Source organism: Dendropsophus ebraccatus, chromosome 10, assembly GCF_027789765.1.
Source record: "Dendropsophus ebraccatus isolate aDenEbr1 chromosome 10, aDenEbr1.pat, whole genome shotgun sequence".
NCBI lineage: Eukaryota > Metazoa > Chordata > Amphibia > Anura > Hylidae > Dendropsophus > Dendropsophus ebraccatus.
The window spans coordinates 71,564,849-71,579,499 of NC_091463.1; the positions used below are offsets into that span (position 1 = coordinate 71,564,849).

The 14,651-nt window shown below is 41.9% G+C and overlaps 1 protein-coding gene across 1 annotated transcript in view; it reads right to left on the reverse strand.

Annotated features, from left to right (window-relative positions):
- Positions 1-2,203: 2,203 nt before the first annotated feature.
- WDR44 (WD repeat domain 44) overlaps positions 2,204-14,651 on the reverse strand; it is an 81,847-nt gene continuing 69,399 nt past the window's right edge. The window contains exons 19-20 of the mRNA XM_069943240.1: positions 13,557-13,691; positions 2,204-5,955 (exon numbers count right to left, since the gene is read on the reverse strand). Coding sequence (XP_069799341.1) covers positions 5,861-5,955; positions 13,557-13,691 — 230 coding nt within the window. The 3' untranslated portion in view covers positions 2,204-5,860. The remainder of the gene's footprint in view (positions 5,956-13,556; positions 13,692-14,651) is intronic.

The window sequence follows — 14,651 nt, forward strand, 5'->3', positions numbered from 1 at the left end:
AACTTTACAAGTAAAGACTTTCTTCAAATCCTTCCCCACCATTTTGAAAAGAGATGAAAAGAGAAGAGGCACAGGGGTCAGATGAGCAATTCTGCCTCTTTGTGTTAGTGACCAACCAGAATCACAGCACCCCAACCAATCAAAAATTCTGGCCTGTTGTTGTGACATGTCAGAAGTTTGTTCTATCTCTTCTTGACATACTCGGAGATAGATGTCATCATTATGGTGTGCTGAAGAGTCCGTGATTTTATAGGATGCAAGTGCTGTCTTTTCCCTCTCGATCATTCTAAAAATGTCCTATTATAAAGTCATCTGAAACACTAGGTGGTGACATGATATATAATGTAAATGAAAAGGATCAGTTTAATCCAAAGGCCATCTCCCACTTCCATTAGAATTATAAGGCAGGTGAAGTAATGTCTGCTCTTCAACAAATGTTCCTATGTAAATTCTATATTGATTTGATTGAAATACTAGGCTTTTCTGTACAAAAATGATAAATGTGTTCAGGTCCATTCTTTTCCCATGTGTTCACTGTTGTGGTGAATATTTCTCAGATTTCAATTGAGAATTTATAGCGCATCAGTGAAATAAAAACATTTGCAATCGTAAATCATAAACACTGAAAAGCTGTCACTATTTCAGGATGACTCTCATGCTTAGTACGCCATCTGGTGGTGAGACAGGTAAGTTACAGTATTATCTGTATTCTCAACATCAGTGGCAGGAATTCACATGACTACATGTATTTCCATTTTCACTTAGGAAAAACAACATGTATATATAATATATGCAGCAAATATTACTTTTCACAGGAATTTGAACTATAACTAACATCCATAATCTAAACCGCACACTCTCCAAAATCACACAAAAAGACTGATGGGTACACTACTCACAGTGTCGGACTGGCCCACCAGAGTAACAGAGAATCCTCGGGTGGGCCCCAGATGGATGATGCACTGACATGTTTCTCACTGGTTTCTTATTGGTGGGCCCCAGATACCCCAGTCCGACATTGACTACTCAGATTAGAAGCACCGGTGTATAATTCTGTACTGTCCCATTTGTCTGTACATCATCCATCAAAAAGGGCTGTGGAATATGTATAACATTAATATGTACAAGCTCTTTGCTGTCTTCTGCCTTTTACCTTGCTAGTTACCAGTCATATACCAGAAACAACTATTAGGGAATGATCCTCAATCAATATTAGGACCATTTATTATTTAAGAGGTGATACTAATCTCCCTTTGCTGCAATAAGAGCCTGACATCTTCAGGGAATTCTTCCCATTATATTTTAAAGCAAAAATGCAGTGATTCACTTTAGTTTAGCGAGAAGAACATTAGTGAGGATGGACAGTGCTGCTGGGTGATGGCGCCTGGCTCATAGCCAGTGTTCTAGCATAGAACTTCTTCTACACCGACACCTCAATATACCTAAACATAGCCGAGACCTTGTCATGCTAAAAAATAAATAAATAATACTAGCCAAAAGTTCTCTCTCCAGTGTAAGAGACAGAATAAGTCCCTACCCTGGACTATGAAGAACAGCCCAAACTGGGTACTGAGTGCCCACCAGTAAGAGTAGATTCGGGGGCTTATCCAGTTACTTAATAATTAAATATTACCCAATCACCTTTAGGTCTTATACAAACAAACATGCGTTGAGAAAATGGGCACAGTGCTAATAACCATATAACTACCATGACATTGTGGACAGTGGTCCACATCTGGTGACGGACATCCATGACGTACATTTACGTCCAGTGTGGTCCAGCAGTTATTTTTTCTTAAAAGAGGTACTCTTTTTTTCGTTCCTTCCTAAATCAACAGGTGACAGAAAGTTATAAAGATTTGTATGTTACTTCTATTTAAAAATCTTAGCTTATCAGCTGCTGTATGTCCTGCAGGAAGTGATGTATTCTGTCCAGACTAACACAGTGCTCTCTGCTGCCACCTCTGTCCATGTCAGGAACTGTCCTGAATAAGTGGCAGCAGAGAACATTTCAGAAGAGTCAAAGATAGAGTTTCAGACAAAGGTTTTATCAGACAGTGTTCTGAGCCTGTTAAAATTCTGATATACCTCTTCAGGTTATCCTTGGTGTGGGTAGGTACTTTACCTTGGTCAAAACGTTACTCCTTGAGGACAAAAGACCAAACCATCACAACCCCCCCAAGAACCAAAACAAAGTGGTTGCTTTCATTTCACATTGTCTTTGACAGGCTTTTAATGAGAAGATTTCAGATTTTATTTCTTTTGTGTTACACTTTTAACCATCAATAACATTCTCTGGCAGAACAACCCAGACTGTTACATCATTGGTACCTAGTGATCATATTTACAGACATTTTCATTACCCAGAATATCTAAACAGAAAAAGCTTCAACTTTACTACAATAGTTAAAAAATGTAAACAAGTTTATCTTTTTTTTTTCTTGTTTTAAAGCACGGTTGGGGGTGGAAGGAGAGAGGGAAGCACAAACACTAAAGCAAAGGGAGGAAAAAAACAAAAAATAAATCAAAAACAAGAATCTAGAAGAAAAATAAAGTCATCATCTCGTCTCCCGCAATCCTGAAAGTAAGGAATGAGTTTTTCTTCTAAACTTTACACAGATACATTGTGCCCGGGTGTGCAAAGCGAGTGTCACCATTCAAGCAAACTGTCACAACCAAAAAAAAAGGAGACGGTGCAAGTGGCGACCACCAAATTCTGCAGGTTCAAATATTTTTGTACAATGTGTCGACCCATTAAAATTAATTCAAAGAACAGGTACCACCAAGATAATATCTGAGTAAAGAAACTAAAAAGGTGCATAAAGTTTTTAGGGGAGGGGGTGGCTTGGGATGGTGGAGCTCTACAGACTTAACAGTGATATGCTGTGATGTATGGCAGGGTTTAGCGGTGTTCTGTGTAAGCAACATTAAAGGAAAACTCTACTTCCGAATAACATTTTAAAGTCCATTTCTACATGAAAAGTTATGTAGCTTTAAATGTACGTAATGCATGGATTGTAAGTTACGTGAGGTTTTCTCCTCTGTTCACACCAAAAGCCAAATTTTGCTTTCTGCTGTACTATGGAATAGATTCTCTAAGACTAGAGAAAATGTCTAATTTTTCCTGCAGCGCCATCCTTACTGATATGCCATCCACTTAATAAATGGTGGCGGGCTGCACTTCCAGACATGGCACAATAGACACAGATAGTGTTATATCTGAGAAAAGAGCAGAAATTCTTTTTTTAATCCCAATGCTGTGCGAGGTCATATATGTAAACCTTGGCTAGGGAATGTCCAGGATTAGAAAAACATGGCTGCTTTCTTCCAAAAAACAGTCTACAGTCGTGAGTCTTATTGCAGCTAAGCTCATGAAGTTGAGATTCAGTACCAGACACCACCCATAGACAGGTGGGGTTCTGTTTCTGGAACAAAGCAGCCATGTTTTTCTAATTGTGGACAAGTCCTGTAAATCTCTTTACACATTCTGTGCAGCAGCGGACAGGACCAGACTCCTTTGCTGAGATAGGTTGTGTCCAATCCCATTCATGTCTGTACAGAGCCATATAAAAAAAAGTCATGTGCATGGAACCAATGGAGAGCTTTTAAAGCAGCTCTGGGTGTGAATGGAGTGAAAGATCACATGATACAAAACTAAATCTAAGAAGCAAAGTATTTGCTAATGTACCCAACATTTCTGGATCTAAACTATGAAATGTTTTTGAAAGCAGAGTTATACTTTAGAATGGATGTTATATGGCTGGCTGATCTATGGAGACCACCAAAGCTTTTTATTATGAAGTCTGTGGTGTAATGACATTTTGTGCCCGCTGTACATTGTGTCCACAACAGAGACCTAGACTTGTGATTCATTTCAAGCTAGCAATGATACACATATGAGACCCTCACAATCTCTACAGTGAGAAAGGTTTGTAATGCATAACCCCTGACTTTACATAGGCAATGCCCCTGAACGAGAAGGATAGGTTACATTCAGCAATTTTCCTAAACCAAACACTCCATTTAACGTTTCTGGGGTTCATGGAGAATAGGATTGTCTGACTATTCTCAAAGAACCGGAAAGATATTATTGCAGCAGGAGAAGCAGACAGAACCCATTTTGCAGTTGGTCGTATTATCTATTTAAGCTACTGATTTACCCTTGTGCTTTGGTGACATTGCTGGAGCTTACGGATGGGGACTGGCTGAATTCTTTTACATGGAAATAAATGATTGCTTTCAACCTACGATTCATAGGTTCTCTGATGGACATACTAGACTAAACCTAAGAATGAAAGGTTGCATTAGATTAGACCATTCGGGTCTACTTTCTTCCGCTCTTGTCCATGGGATATTCCTGGTACTGCAGCTCGGCACAATCCAACTGAATCAGAAGCAGCCCCAAAATCGCCATGTTTTGTCAATTTTATGCATATAAAAATTCCTATGTAAAAATGTGCTATGAATCGGTGCTCGAGAGTATTTAGAGTCCATATTTATTAAGTACCTAAAGCATCTCTCCAAACATGATGGCCTGATGGTCACTTAGGCTCTGTTATTTTATAATGAATTCCATTGACTTATGCAATAGGCCCATCAGTTTTCAACTAGGTAAAATAAAGCAGCAGACAATGCTATCCTGATGAAGTGTGAATGGATAGATATACTTTAAGTTAGTGTGTACCATGGGGAACATTTATTATGACCGGTGTACAAGTATGCCAGTCTTAAATTAGGCCCAGACCCTTTATACCCCCCCAGATTCCCTAATAGGTGCACACCTCTTAGTAAACCCAGCTGACCCTGCGCCCGGCAAAGCAAATCTACACCTATTTGCAAATGTGTATCATGATTTACACCTATGAGCAGACGTACGCCAGGAGGAAGGGGCAAATCTGAGCCTTCTCCCTGGCATACGCCATGGGTGCAAGGTTCATAAATGTCATCGCCCCCCCCCCCCCAATGTGTCCAAATTTATGAGAGGATTCATATGAGGATACAAACTTTATTTTAGATATAATATTCTAATTCTTTTGTATACCTAAAGCTGCAGGTGCCTTGAGCTACCACTAGGGGCGCTCCCTAACAGCATACTGTTTAAGCCCCACAGTATGCAGTAAACTACCAAGGTGCCACAGGTGGTGGTGGTGACTGCAGACAGACAGAATTATAGGATTTTACTTCATATCTGTTCAGTAGATTGAGATGCTCTGATAACTATAATGATAAACCTACCCCTTGAAAGAAAAATTAGGAGATAAATCAGCATTGGAGGTAAATAACATCCTGGTGTTAAATAGAGACAAGTGCAACTGAAGCATGGTCGAGTCCAATCGTTCGGCATTTGAACATAGGTGGCTGAAGTAGCTGGATGCTGCCCTAGGGAGTCCAGAAAACATGGATACAGCTTATGGCCTGTAACCATGTTTTTCTGGACCCCCTATGGCTGCATTCAGCTTCTTCAACCACCACACAATAAGACTCGAGCATGCTCAAGTTGTGCTCTTCTCTAGTGTTAAAAGATGCACATTCACTTTAAGGATTTTGACCTGTAAAATGAAGATGCAGTTGCAAAATATTCCTACACTTGTCAAAGACTATAGGAGCTGAATGGCATTTTTAAAACTTACAGATGATAGAAAGTGCAGAATTGTAGTTACTAGAGAGCGTAGCTACTGTCAGTGGAGTATTTAGCAGCACAGACATTTGCTGGCAGTAACATTAACAAAATAGATTTTTCTCCAGCTGTATGTTCAGGTGCAGAGGCTTCTGCTGCAGTAATATCTGCCGGTCAGTGTCGTTGTTCCTTACACTATGAATGGAGGCTATTGAAGTACAGGCTTATTCTGTCACAATACAGTTAAGATATATTCTTCTTCCTGTTAATGAACACCTTGATTGCTCCGGTAAAGTCTGCAGACAGCAGCACCTCCGTGTGATCCGACTTTAGAGCACCTGGAAAACCAGAAAACAATGCGTCAGGATTCTCCTCCAAAATAATAACATGACATAATAAATGTGTTCTTACTAGCCAAGTTCCTTAACCCAACACCTTTCCTCCTAAGCCTAAGGTTCTCTGTTAACTCAGCCTTCTGCATTCAGGATAGACAGGAGGAGCAGCCAGGCACAACTATGTGTCTAGTCTTTTCACCAATACATCCCCCAGTGCCAGTCATGGCATAATCCACTATAGAATACAATCACAGTCACCTAGAAAGCTCTCCCCAGTGCTGCCCCCTCTCTACCACCCTAGCCAGGTTCTACATTCTGCCAATGATCCAAGACTAACATCTACCTCTATAACATCTACCTCTACCTCCCACTCTTGTCTCCAAGACACTTCATGTGCTGCTACATTGCTCTGTAATGTGATATCCTGGACAATTAAATTCTTGACATCTATAGTTTTTAGACAGGCCTGTCATATTCCTTAACCCAACACCTTTCCTCCTAAGCCTCCTCTTCTGTATCATTCCTCAGAACCTCATCCCTTCATTTTATAGGGTTCCTTACACTCACTGCACTCATATACTCATTATATATGGGTATACACAGAGACTGGCCAGTGACTGGGTGACAGACATTAATTAGCATGAACAGACTAAGGGCCCTATTACACAGGACGATTATCGTGCAAAAAATGGTCATATTGTTCGAATTTAAACGATAATCGTTCTGTGTAATAGGGCGTTCTGGCAACTATTGAAAAATCGTTCGTATGTTGTTGATTTAGAGCTGAACGTAAAATTATTGTTAATCGTGCACTAATCGTTCGTTGTAATTCCACATTTGTTCGCTCAAGTTCTGCATTTTTTTACAATGGTTCAGTGTAATTGCACATTGTTCATTGTTTAGCTGGGATCAGAAGGAATAAACGATCATAGTAAAGATTGTAACTAATGACTATCGTTCTGTGTAATATGGTGAATGATTTCAAGTTAACCATAAACAATCTCGTTTGCAATCGTTTATCGTTAGTCGTTAATTGTTAAAAATTGCTCAGTGTAATAGGACCCTTAGGCCCCCTTCACACGTCCGGAAAAACCACATGGATTTCCTATCAGGAAATCCGGACGGATTTCCGGACGCATTAACTTTCATTGGACACGGATACCGTTCTGGAAATTTCCGGAAGGGTGTCCGTTCCGGAAAATAGGACCGGATTTTTTAGAACTGGTCCTATTTTCGTCCGGAAATCCAGCCCGCCCCCATAGAAGTCTATGGGAGCGCCCGGGCCCCGAACGCTTTCCTGATGCACCATATACAGTCCAACAGAATGAGAGTCAGATGGGATAAGGAATCACCACACGCGTTCCGCCGTCTAGCGGCTTCCTCAGGGATGTGGGAGCCACATCCCTGAGGAAGCCGCTAGACGGCGGAACGCGTGGGGTGATTCCTTATCCCATCTGACTCTCATTCTGTTGGACTGTATATGGTGATCTTTTCCAATTTTCTTTTTTTTCCCTATGCTCCATTATTTGTGGTTATATTTTGTTTTACTGGGTCTCTGTCTAGGTAGAGATGTTGGATTTTTGTTATTGTACATACAGTCCAGAGTCAGAGTGGTAGATTAGTCCCGGCTGGAACACCAGCAGGACTTATGGTGACATTTTAGTGTTTTTAATGTAGAGCAGTATTTGGGGTGTTGTCTCCCTCATTTTACTGTACATTCACTTATTTATGTGGTACTTTGTATCTTTGTCAGTGTTATAATAAAGATTTTTGTGATGTGCCACCATTTTTTGTGCATATGCTTTTTTTCTTTTGAGAGGATGATGTACTACTTATATGCATTGGTTTAGCACTCCATGATTATTAGTGGTGCCCACTAGCTTTATATATATATAACTATTTTCCGGAACGGTGTCCGTGACTAATGTATGCCTATGGGTCCGGAAATCCGTCCGGATTTCCTGATAAGAAATCCGGGCAGATTTTCCGGACGTGTGAAGGGGGCTTAAGGCCTCCTGATCAGGATTTCCTGACAGTAAAAACTGACACGGACGTGTGAATGGGGCCTTACTGTAAAAGATGGATAGACCATTGTCTGTAACAAAAACTTTTATCTCCTGTTTCCCTCTAATGTCGCCACAGATCATCAGCTCTTATGAACAGGACTATCACTTCTACTATCCGAACTCTTGGTTATTTGGTTAGTATGTCTGTACGTATCACCTCTGATCTGTGAAGTGCAGCAGAATATGTTGGTGCTATATAAAGATCCATGACATGTTGAACAAGTTGAACCATAAAGTGAATGTACCAATTCGTTATTGAAATTTATTTATTCTTTTACACTACCTGGTCATCTCCGGCGCGAAGATCCCGGTGGTGCGGGAATTAGTAGTTTAAAAAAAACAAAAAACAGTAAGCGAATTGGTACATCAACTTTAAGGGGTACTCCGCAAACTAGAAATAGAAAACTTTTTTTGCTAAAACATTGCTTTGTAATATAACTTCATTAAAACAAATTTACATATTTTATTTACATTTGCACTTTTGTTGTCTGGCACGGCCCTCTCTGCTGCCACCAACTTTTGTATCAGGAACTGGGGGGCTATCTAAGCCATGCAATTCCCAATCCCCTGCTCAAGTGCTGCCGCACAATGCTATACAGAGAAGGGTCCTGTTCCTCCTGTGTACTGTATACTCTTATATACAGTACCCAGGGGAGAGGCTGCCCAACATGTTCGCTGTGTGTGGCAGCCTCTGCAGAACAACAGGACCCTGCTCTGTATAGCCCTGTGGAGGGCCGGCTCCAGCTTTTTGTGGGCCCTCGGGCGACAGAGCCTCGGCGGGCCCCTTGGAGGAGCAAATCATGGAGAGACAGGTGAGGAAAGATTTGCAGCAAAAGAAACATGCGGCTGCTGCATATCTTTCTCCTCCTGTATCTCCTGCATGCAGCTCCTGCTGTGTGTGTGTGTGTGTGTGTGTGTGTGTGTATATATATATATATATATATACACAAGCGCACACACACAGAGCAGGAGCTGTATACAGGAGAACTAGCAGCACCAGCACGATTATATATATATATATATATATATATATATATATATATATATATATATATATATATATATATACAGGCTCGGACTGGGCCACCGGGGAGCCGGGGGATTCCCCGGTGGGCCCCGCCCCCTCCTCCCTCTTGCTGGGCCCTGCCCCTGGGCCTCCTGTTTAGATCCCGTTTAGTATGGGGAGCTCAAGGGGGCCCCCTGCTGGCTCCCACACTGCTGTGGGGAGTAAAGATCGGCATCAGCACCGCCCGGTGAGTTAATCATGGGCCCTCCCCTCCCCCTGCACTCACTCAGTGTGGCCCAGCTCCCTGCTTGTTATCAGGAAGATGCAGAGAGAAGGAGCAGCTGCAGGGCCCCTCCATCCCCCTCCCCTCTGCAGTGACATCTCTTCTCTTCTGCCACTGTGTGTGCTGTCGGTGCAGAAGAGAAGGGGGAGGGGCTGCAGGCTGCCGGGTCTGGCTGGGAGAAGAGGAAGTGAAGATGGAGACCAAATGACTCCATGGAGCTTCCTGCCCTGCTTAACATGTGAGTTTTGTTTACTGTATATTTGTCTGTCTTTGTCATCTGTGTGTGTTTGTACATCTGTGTCATGTGTTTATGCATGTGAGTGTTATATCTATGTAATGTGCCTGTGTGTGTGTGTGTGTGTGTGTGTGTGTGCACATCTACCATGTTTATAGTGTATATTATGTAATGTAGTTCTATAGATATTATATTGTATATATGTAATCTGCATGCTTTTGTATCTGTCTGTCCTGTGTCTGTGTGTGTTAGTATGATTAGATGTATGTATATATGTAAGGTGTGTTGTGTCTGCATGTTTGTGTATCTCTGCAGTATGTCATTTTGTGTGTGTGTATGTATGTATGTATGTGTATGTGATGAGAAGAAGTTCGCCTTTTGGAGGTCCCAGTTGTGCAGGAGATCTGTGAGGCTTAGGCGCCGATCAGCTGATTGAGGATTCTCACATCAAAGATGATAGGAGTTGTAGTAGACGTAACAGTAAGACTTTAATCAATGGATAATGTGTTTTGTAGAAAACCCTCAATAGATCTGACGAAGAAGGTTCCCCTCAAAACATCCATTGATTAAAGTCTTACTGTTACGTCCACTACAACTCCTATCATCTTTGATGTGAGAATCCTCAATCAGCTGATCGGCGCCTAAGCCTCACAGATCTCCTGCACAACTGGGACCTCCAAAAGGCGAACGTCTTCTCAATTATTGCACCGACTCAAAAAATAAATATATAAGCAGCATCAACTGCCGCAGTAGACGCAGGTAGGATAATGCACTCCATCTGAACAGAGTTTTAAAAAAGCAGCAGAGACAGCACCGAAGTAGTAAAAAAATTTTGTGACTTTATTCAAACCCTCTAGTGTGATGTTTTAATTTTAGTCGCACAAGAGGGAGTGAATAAAGTCACTTTGGTGCTGTCTCTCCTGCGGAATGATTGTACCGAGTCTCCTGGTTGTGTTGAAAGGGCTGCAGATGGCGTCAAGGTGTATAAACCACCACTAAAGTGACTGGCAGTGTTGGGCTTGTAGCCCCCATGGTGAGCAGCAAGTTTAGCTACTGGCACAAATCCGTTCTGCAGTAATACGCCATGTGCGCCTTATGGTGTTCTCTGCCATTTCCTTGTACATGTATACAATGGCAGATCACACCTTGATAAGGCTAGATTCACACTATGTAAAAGTACTGCCGTTGTTGACATTTGCAACAACGGCTGTACTCTGTACGGTGTAGGACACTGCCTTTACTGCTATGGGATCCCGGCCGGAGAGTACACACATGGTATACGCTTCGGCCAGGATCCCATACTGCGCCGCAAAGAACATGTCAGTTTTTGCCCGCCGCAATTCAGTGAATTGGGGCCGAATCCACTGGTGCACTCCCATCTGCTTCTTCCGGTCCTAACTAAAAATCTCCAGTCTTCCAGTACTTATCAGCAGCTGTATGTCCTGCAGGAAGTGGTGTATTCTCTCTAGTCTGACACAGTGCTCTCTGCTGCCACCTCTGTCCATGTCAGGAACGGTCCAGAGCAGGAGAGGTTTTCTATGGGGATTTGCTGCTGTTCTGAGACATTTCTGGACAGTCTCACTGTGTCAGACTGGAGAGAATACACCAAGTAAAGCAATTTACTGATCTGTAACTTCTGACATCAGAGTTGAAAATAGTTTTTTCTTTACCGGATAACCCCTTTAACGCTTTAATGACCACTGATATGCCATTCATGAAGGTCCTTAAAAGTCTTATTCTAGCCCAACAGCTTGTGGTGAGGCTAGAATGAACCGTTATGGGTCTCCTCTGCTGGAAATTGTAATAGAAGAGAAGACTAGATGGTCATTTTCTCCTTCATCTTCTGAGGCTGTGTTCACATATGACATTTTTCATATGTTTTTGCAGCAATATTCTTGAAATTTCATTTAGGTTTCTACATAAATATTCCTGTTTTACCGTAACTGCATAAACCAGTAACAACTGTACAAGTGACTGGCAGTGCACTAGCATTGCTGCTCACATACACAGCTCAATGCAAAGTCACTGTAGTAACGTGAAAGGTTTGCCGCTGATTATGGCTATGTTCACACTACGTAAATCTACGGCCGTAGTTCTCGCCGCAGAACTACAGCCGTAGATGTGCGGCGTGGAACATAGCATTGTTTGCCATGGGTCCGCAGAAGGACCTGGCAGTTCACACAGTGAAGCGAGCGGCTCCGGCCGCTTGCTTCACTCTGTGCTATGGGAAGCTCTGATGCGGGCGCGCGCTGATGCGCCCGCATCAGAGCTCCACGGAGGAAAGATCATCCGGCCGGTACTTAAGTACCGGACGTGATGATCTGGGCTGAGACCGGCCGTTTCGTGACCCGGCCGGAGTCACGGAACAGCCGGTCTCCTCCATAGTGTGAACATTGCCTTTGTCTGTGTATGTCGGGTGGGCCCCAAGAATCAATTTCCCTGGTGGGCCAAGGTACCCCAGTCCGACACTGTATATATATATAATATATATATATATATATATATATACACACATGGTGAGACCCCTAGTTCTCCTATATACAGGTCCTGCAGTGATATACAGTGTGTATATATATATATATATATATATATATATATATATATATATATATATATATATATATATATATATATTATATATATACACACACATACACACTGAACATCACTGCAGGACCTGTATATAGGAGAACTAGGGGTCTCACCATGTTTATATGATAGAGACAGAGAGAGATAGAAGATAGATAGATAGATAGATAGATAGATAGATAGATGATAGATAGATAGGAGATAGATGATAGATAGATAGATAGATAGATAGATAGATAGATAGATAGATAGATAGATAGATAGAGAGATAGATAGATAGATAGATGATAGATAGATAGATAGGAGATAGATGATAGATAGATAGATAGATAGATAGGAGATAGATAGATAGATACATAGATTGTAGATACAGATATCTAGTTGTTTTGTCTATAGAGGTCCTGCTGTAACATATATATATCCTGCTGTAATAGATAGATATATATATATATATATATATATATATATATATATATATATATATATATATATATATATATTACAGCAGGACCTCTATACACAAAACAACTAGAAACCAGCACATACAGAACACTTAGTTTGCAGAGCCTACCGTGCTGCCCTCTATCAGGTCAGGTGTCCGATCACATGACCCGTGACATCATCAAAGGTCCTACACACTCAAAGGTCCTTTCCTACTCGGCTGTAGAGAAGATTTGTGAAGGAAGACAGGTGCCCGGGGGCCCCAGTATGTATCGGCGTGGCCCCTAACTGTCACATGCGGCCTAGTCCCCTTTGTTACTACACTTTTTTTTCTTTTTTACTAACAAAAAAAATGTAGTAACAAACGGGAGTGGGCCCCTAGAGGAGCTGTGGGCCCCGGCATTTGCCCTAGTTAGCCAGGTGCTGACGCCGGCCCTGCCTGTGCGCCAGCACTTGAGCAGGGGATTGGGAACTGCAAAGCTGTTCTCAAAAAAATGGTTAGTGGCAGCAGATGGGAACCTTCCGGCCCCTTATTGTTACAACTCAATGGAAGTGTGTGAATAAATTTATAAAAATAAATAAATAAAAAAAAAATTCGACATTTCTTTTAATGCAGATATGCTGCGAAAGACGTTAGTTTTGCAAACATTAGTAATGCAGCAATATAATAGAAATATATGGTTTTACAATTGTACACAGGTCAATTATGAGCCACAGGAGCATTTCTAGCTACACTCCTGGACGATAATCAGCCCTTGTTAAAGTGACAGTGATCAGCCGAAGACCGATATACATATCTGTGCTGTTTCCAAGGCAGCATAAACAATACTGTGATAGTTCGTGCAGCCGATCAGCTTGATTTCTTGTGCCATGTAACAGTACTGCAAATGAGCGCTGATCTCACTTATCAGCCTTCGTTTGGGGCCAAGAAATCTCTTCATGTAAAAAAACCCTTACATTGCTCCAGTAAAGCTCTGATCTCACCTGATGGTATGTTATCTACAGATTCCCCTTGTTCCCCCTTCTGCTCAGTGTCTTGTCTGTCAGTGGATGCATCCGGTGGAACCATCAGGTTAGGATGTGGAGCAAAGATTGCAGATGTGACAACTGCGTTATGTGCTGAAACAGAAGATGCATTAGGTGAGAAAATAAAAGGAGGACACATTCAAATTATGCATTGTGTTATTCTACGGCAAAAAGGTGCATTAATACATGCAACAAGCATCAAGTTCTCATATCCTGCCCCCACAGGAGTAGTTATAAGGGTATATGCACACTGAGCAATTCTCGAGGAATTGAAACAGAAAGTTTTCAGGCAGAATTCAAGTAGAATTTAAGCCCCCCATTGACTTCTATAGGATTCCTCTAGCAGATCTACAGCAGATAATTCTGCTTGGAAATTCTGCAGTGTGAACAACAGAGCAGAAAACCCATTGGACACAATGGGACTTTGCTCTATACATATTTTTTACGGGAGGAATTTCAAGCTGAAATTCCTATTCAATTCCTCACCCTTTCCTCAGTGTGCACTGCTGTTAAGTGAATGGAGAGGGCGTGCGCTCGTCTGCTGCCGCCGCTCTCCGCTCAGAGAATGAACATGTTCATTCTTTGAGCGGAGAGGAGATGGAGCGGACAAGCGTGCGCGCTCTCCCATTCGCTCAAAGCAGGACACTGAGCACGGCGGGGCTCCGCCGCGGAATTGCGCCGTGTTTGCTCAGTGTGAAGTGAGCCGGCCCTAAGGCAGTATTTAATGTATGTCAGCATGTGTGAATAGGGTCTAATAGGTAGACAACACAGCTGACAAGCATTGTATTACTACTAGCTGAAGCAAATCATGGCAATCCTGGAGAACTGCAGGACACACATCAAGTAATTCAGCATTATTACAGGCCTGAATAGAATTGCTTGTGTAGTCTATACAGAGAGCTTCTTAGTCATACTGTATATGTGCAATCCTAGCAGCACTCTGCAATGGGATAAACTACAAGATAGGAAAAGTTCAAATGCAATAAGCAGAAATGCCTATGACCATAAAGACGGCTGAGGGGCTCATAAGTCAATCCTTGCTGATTTCTCACA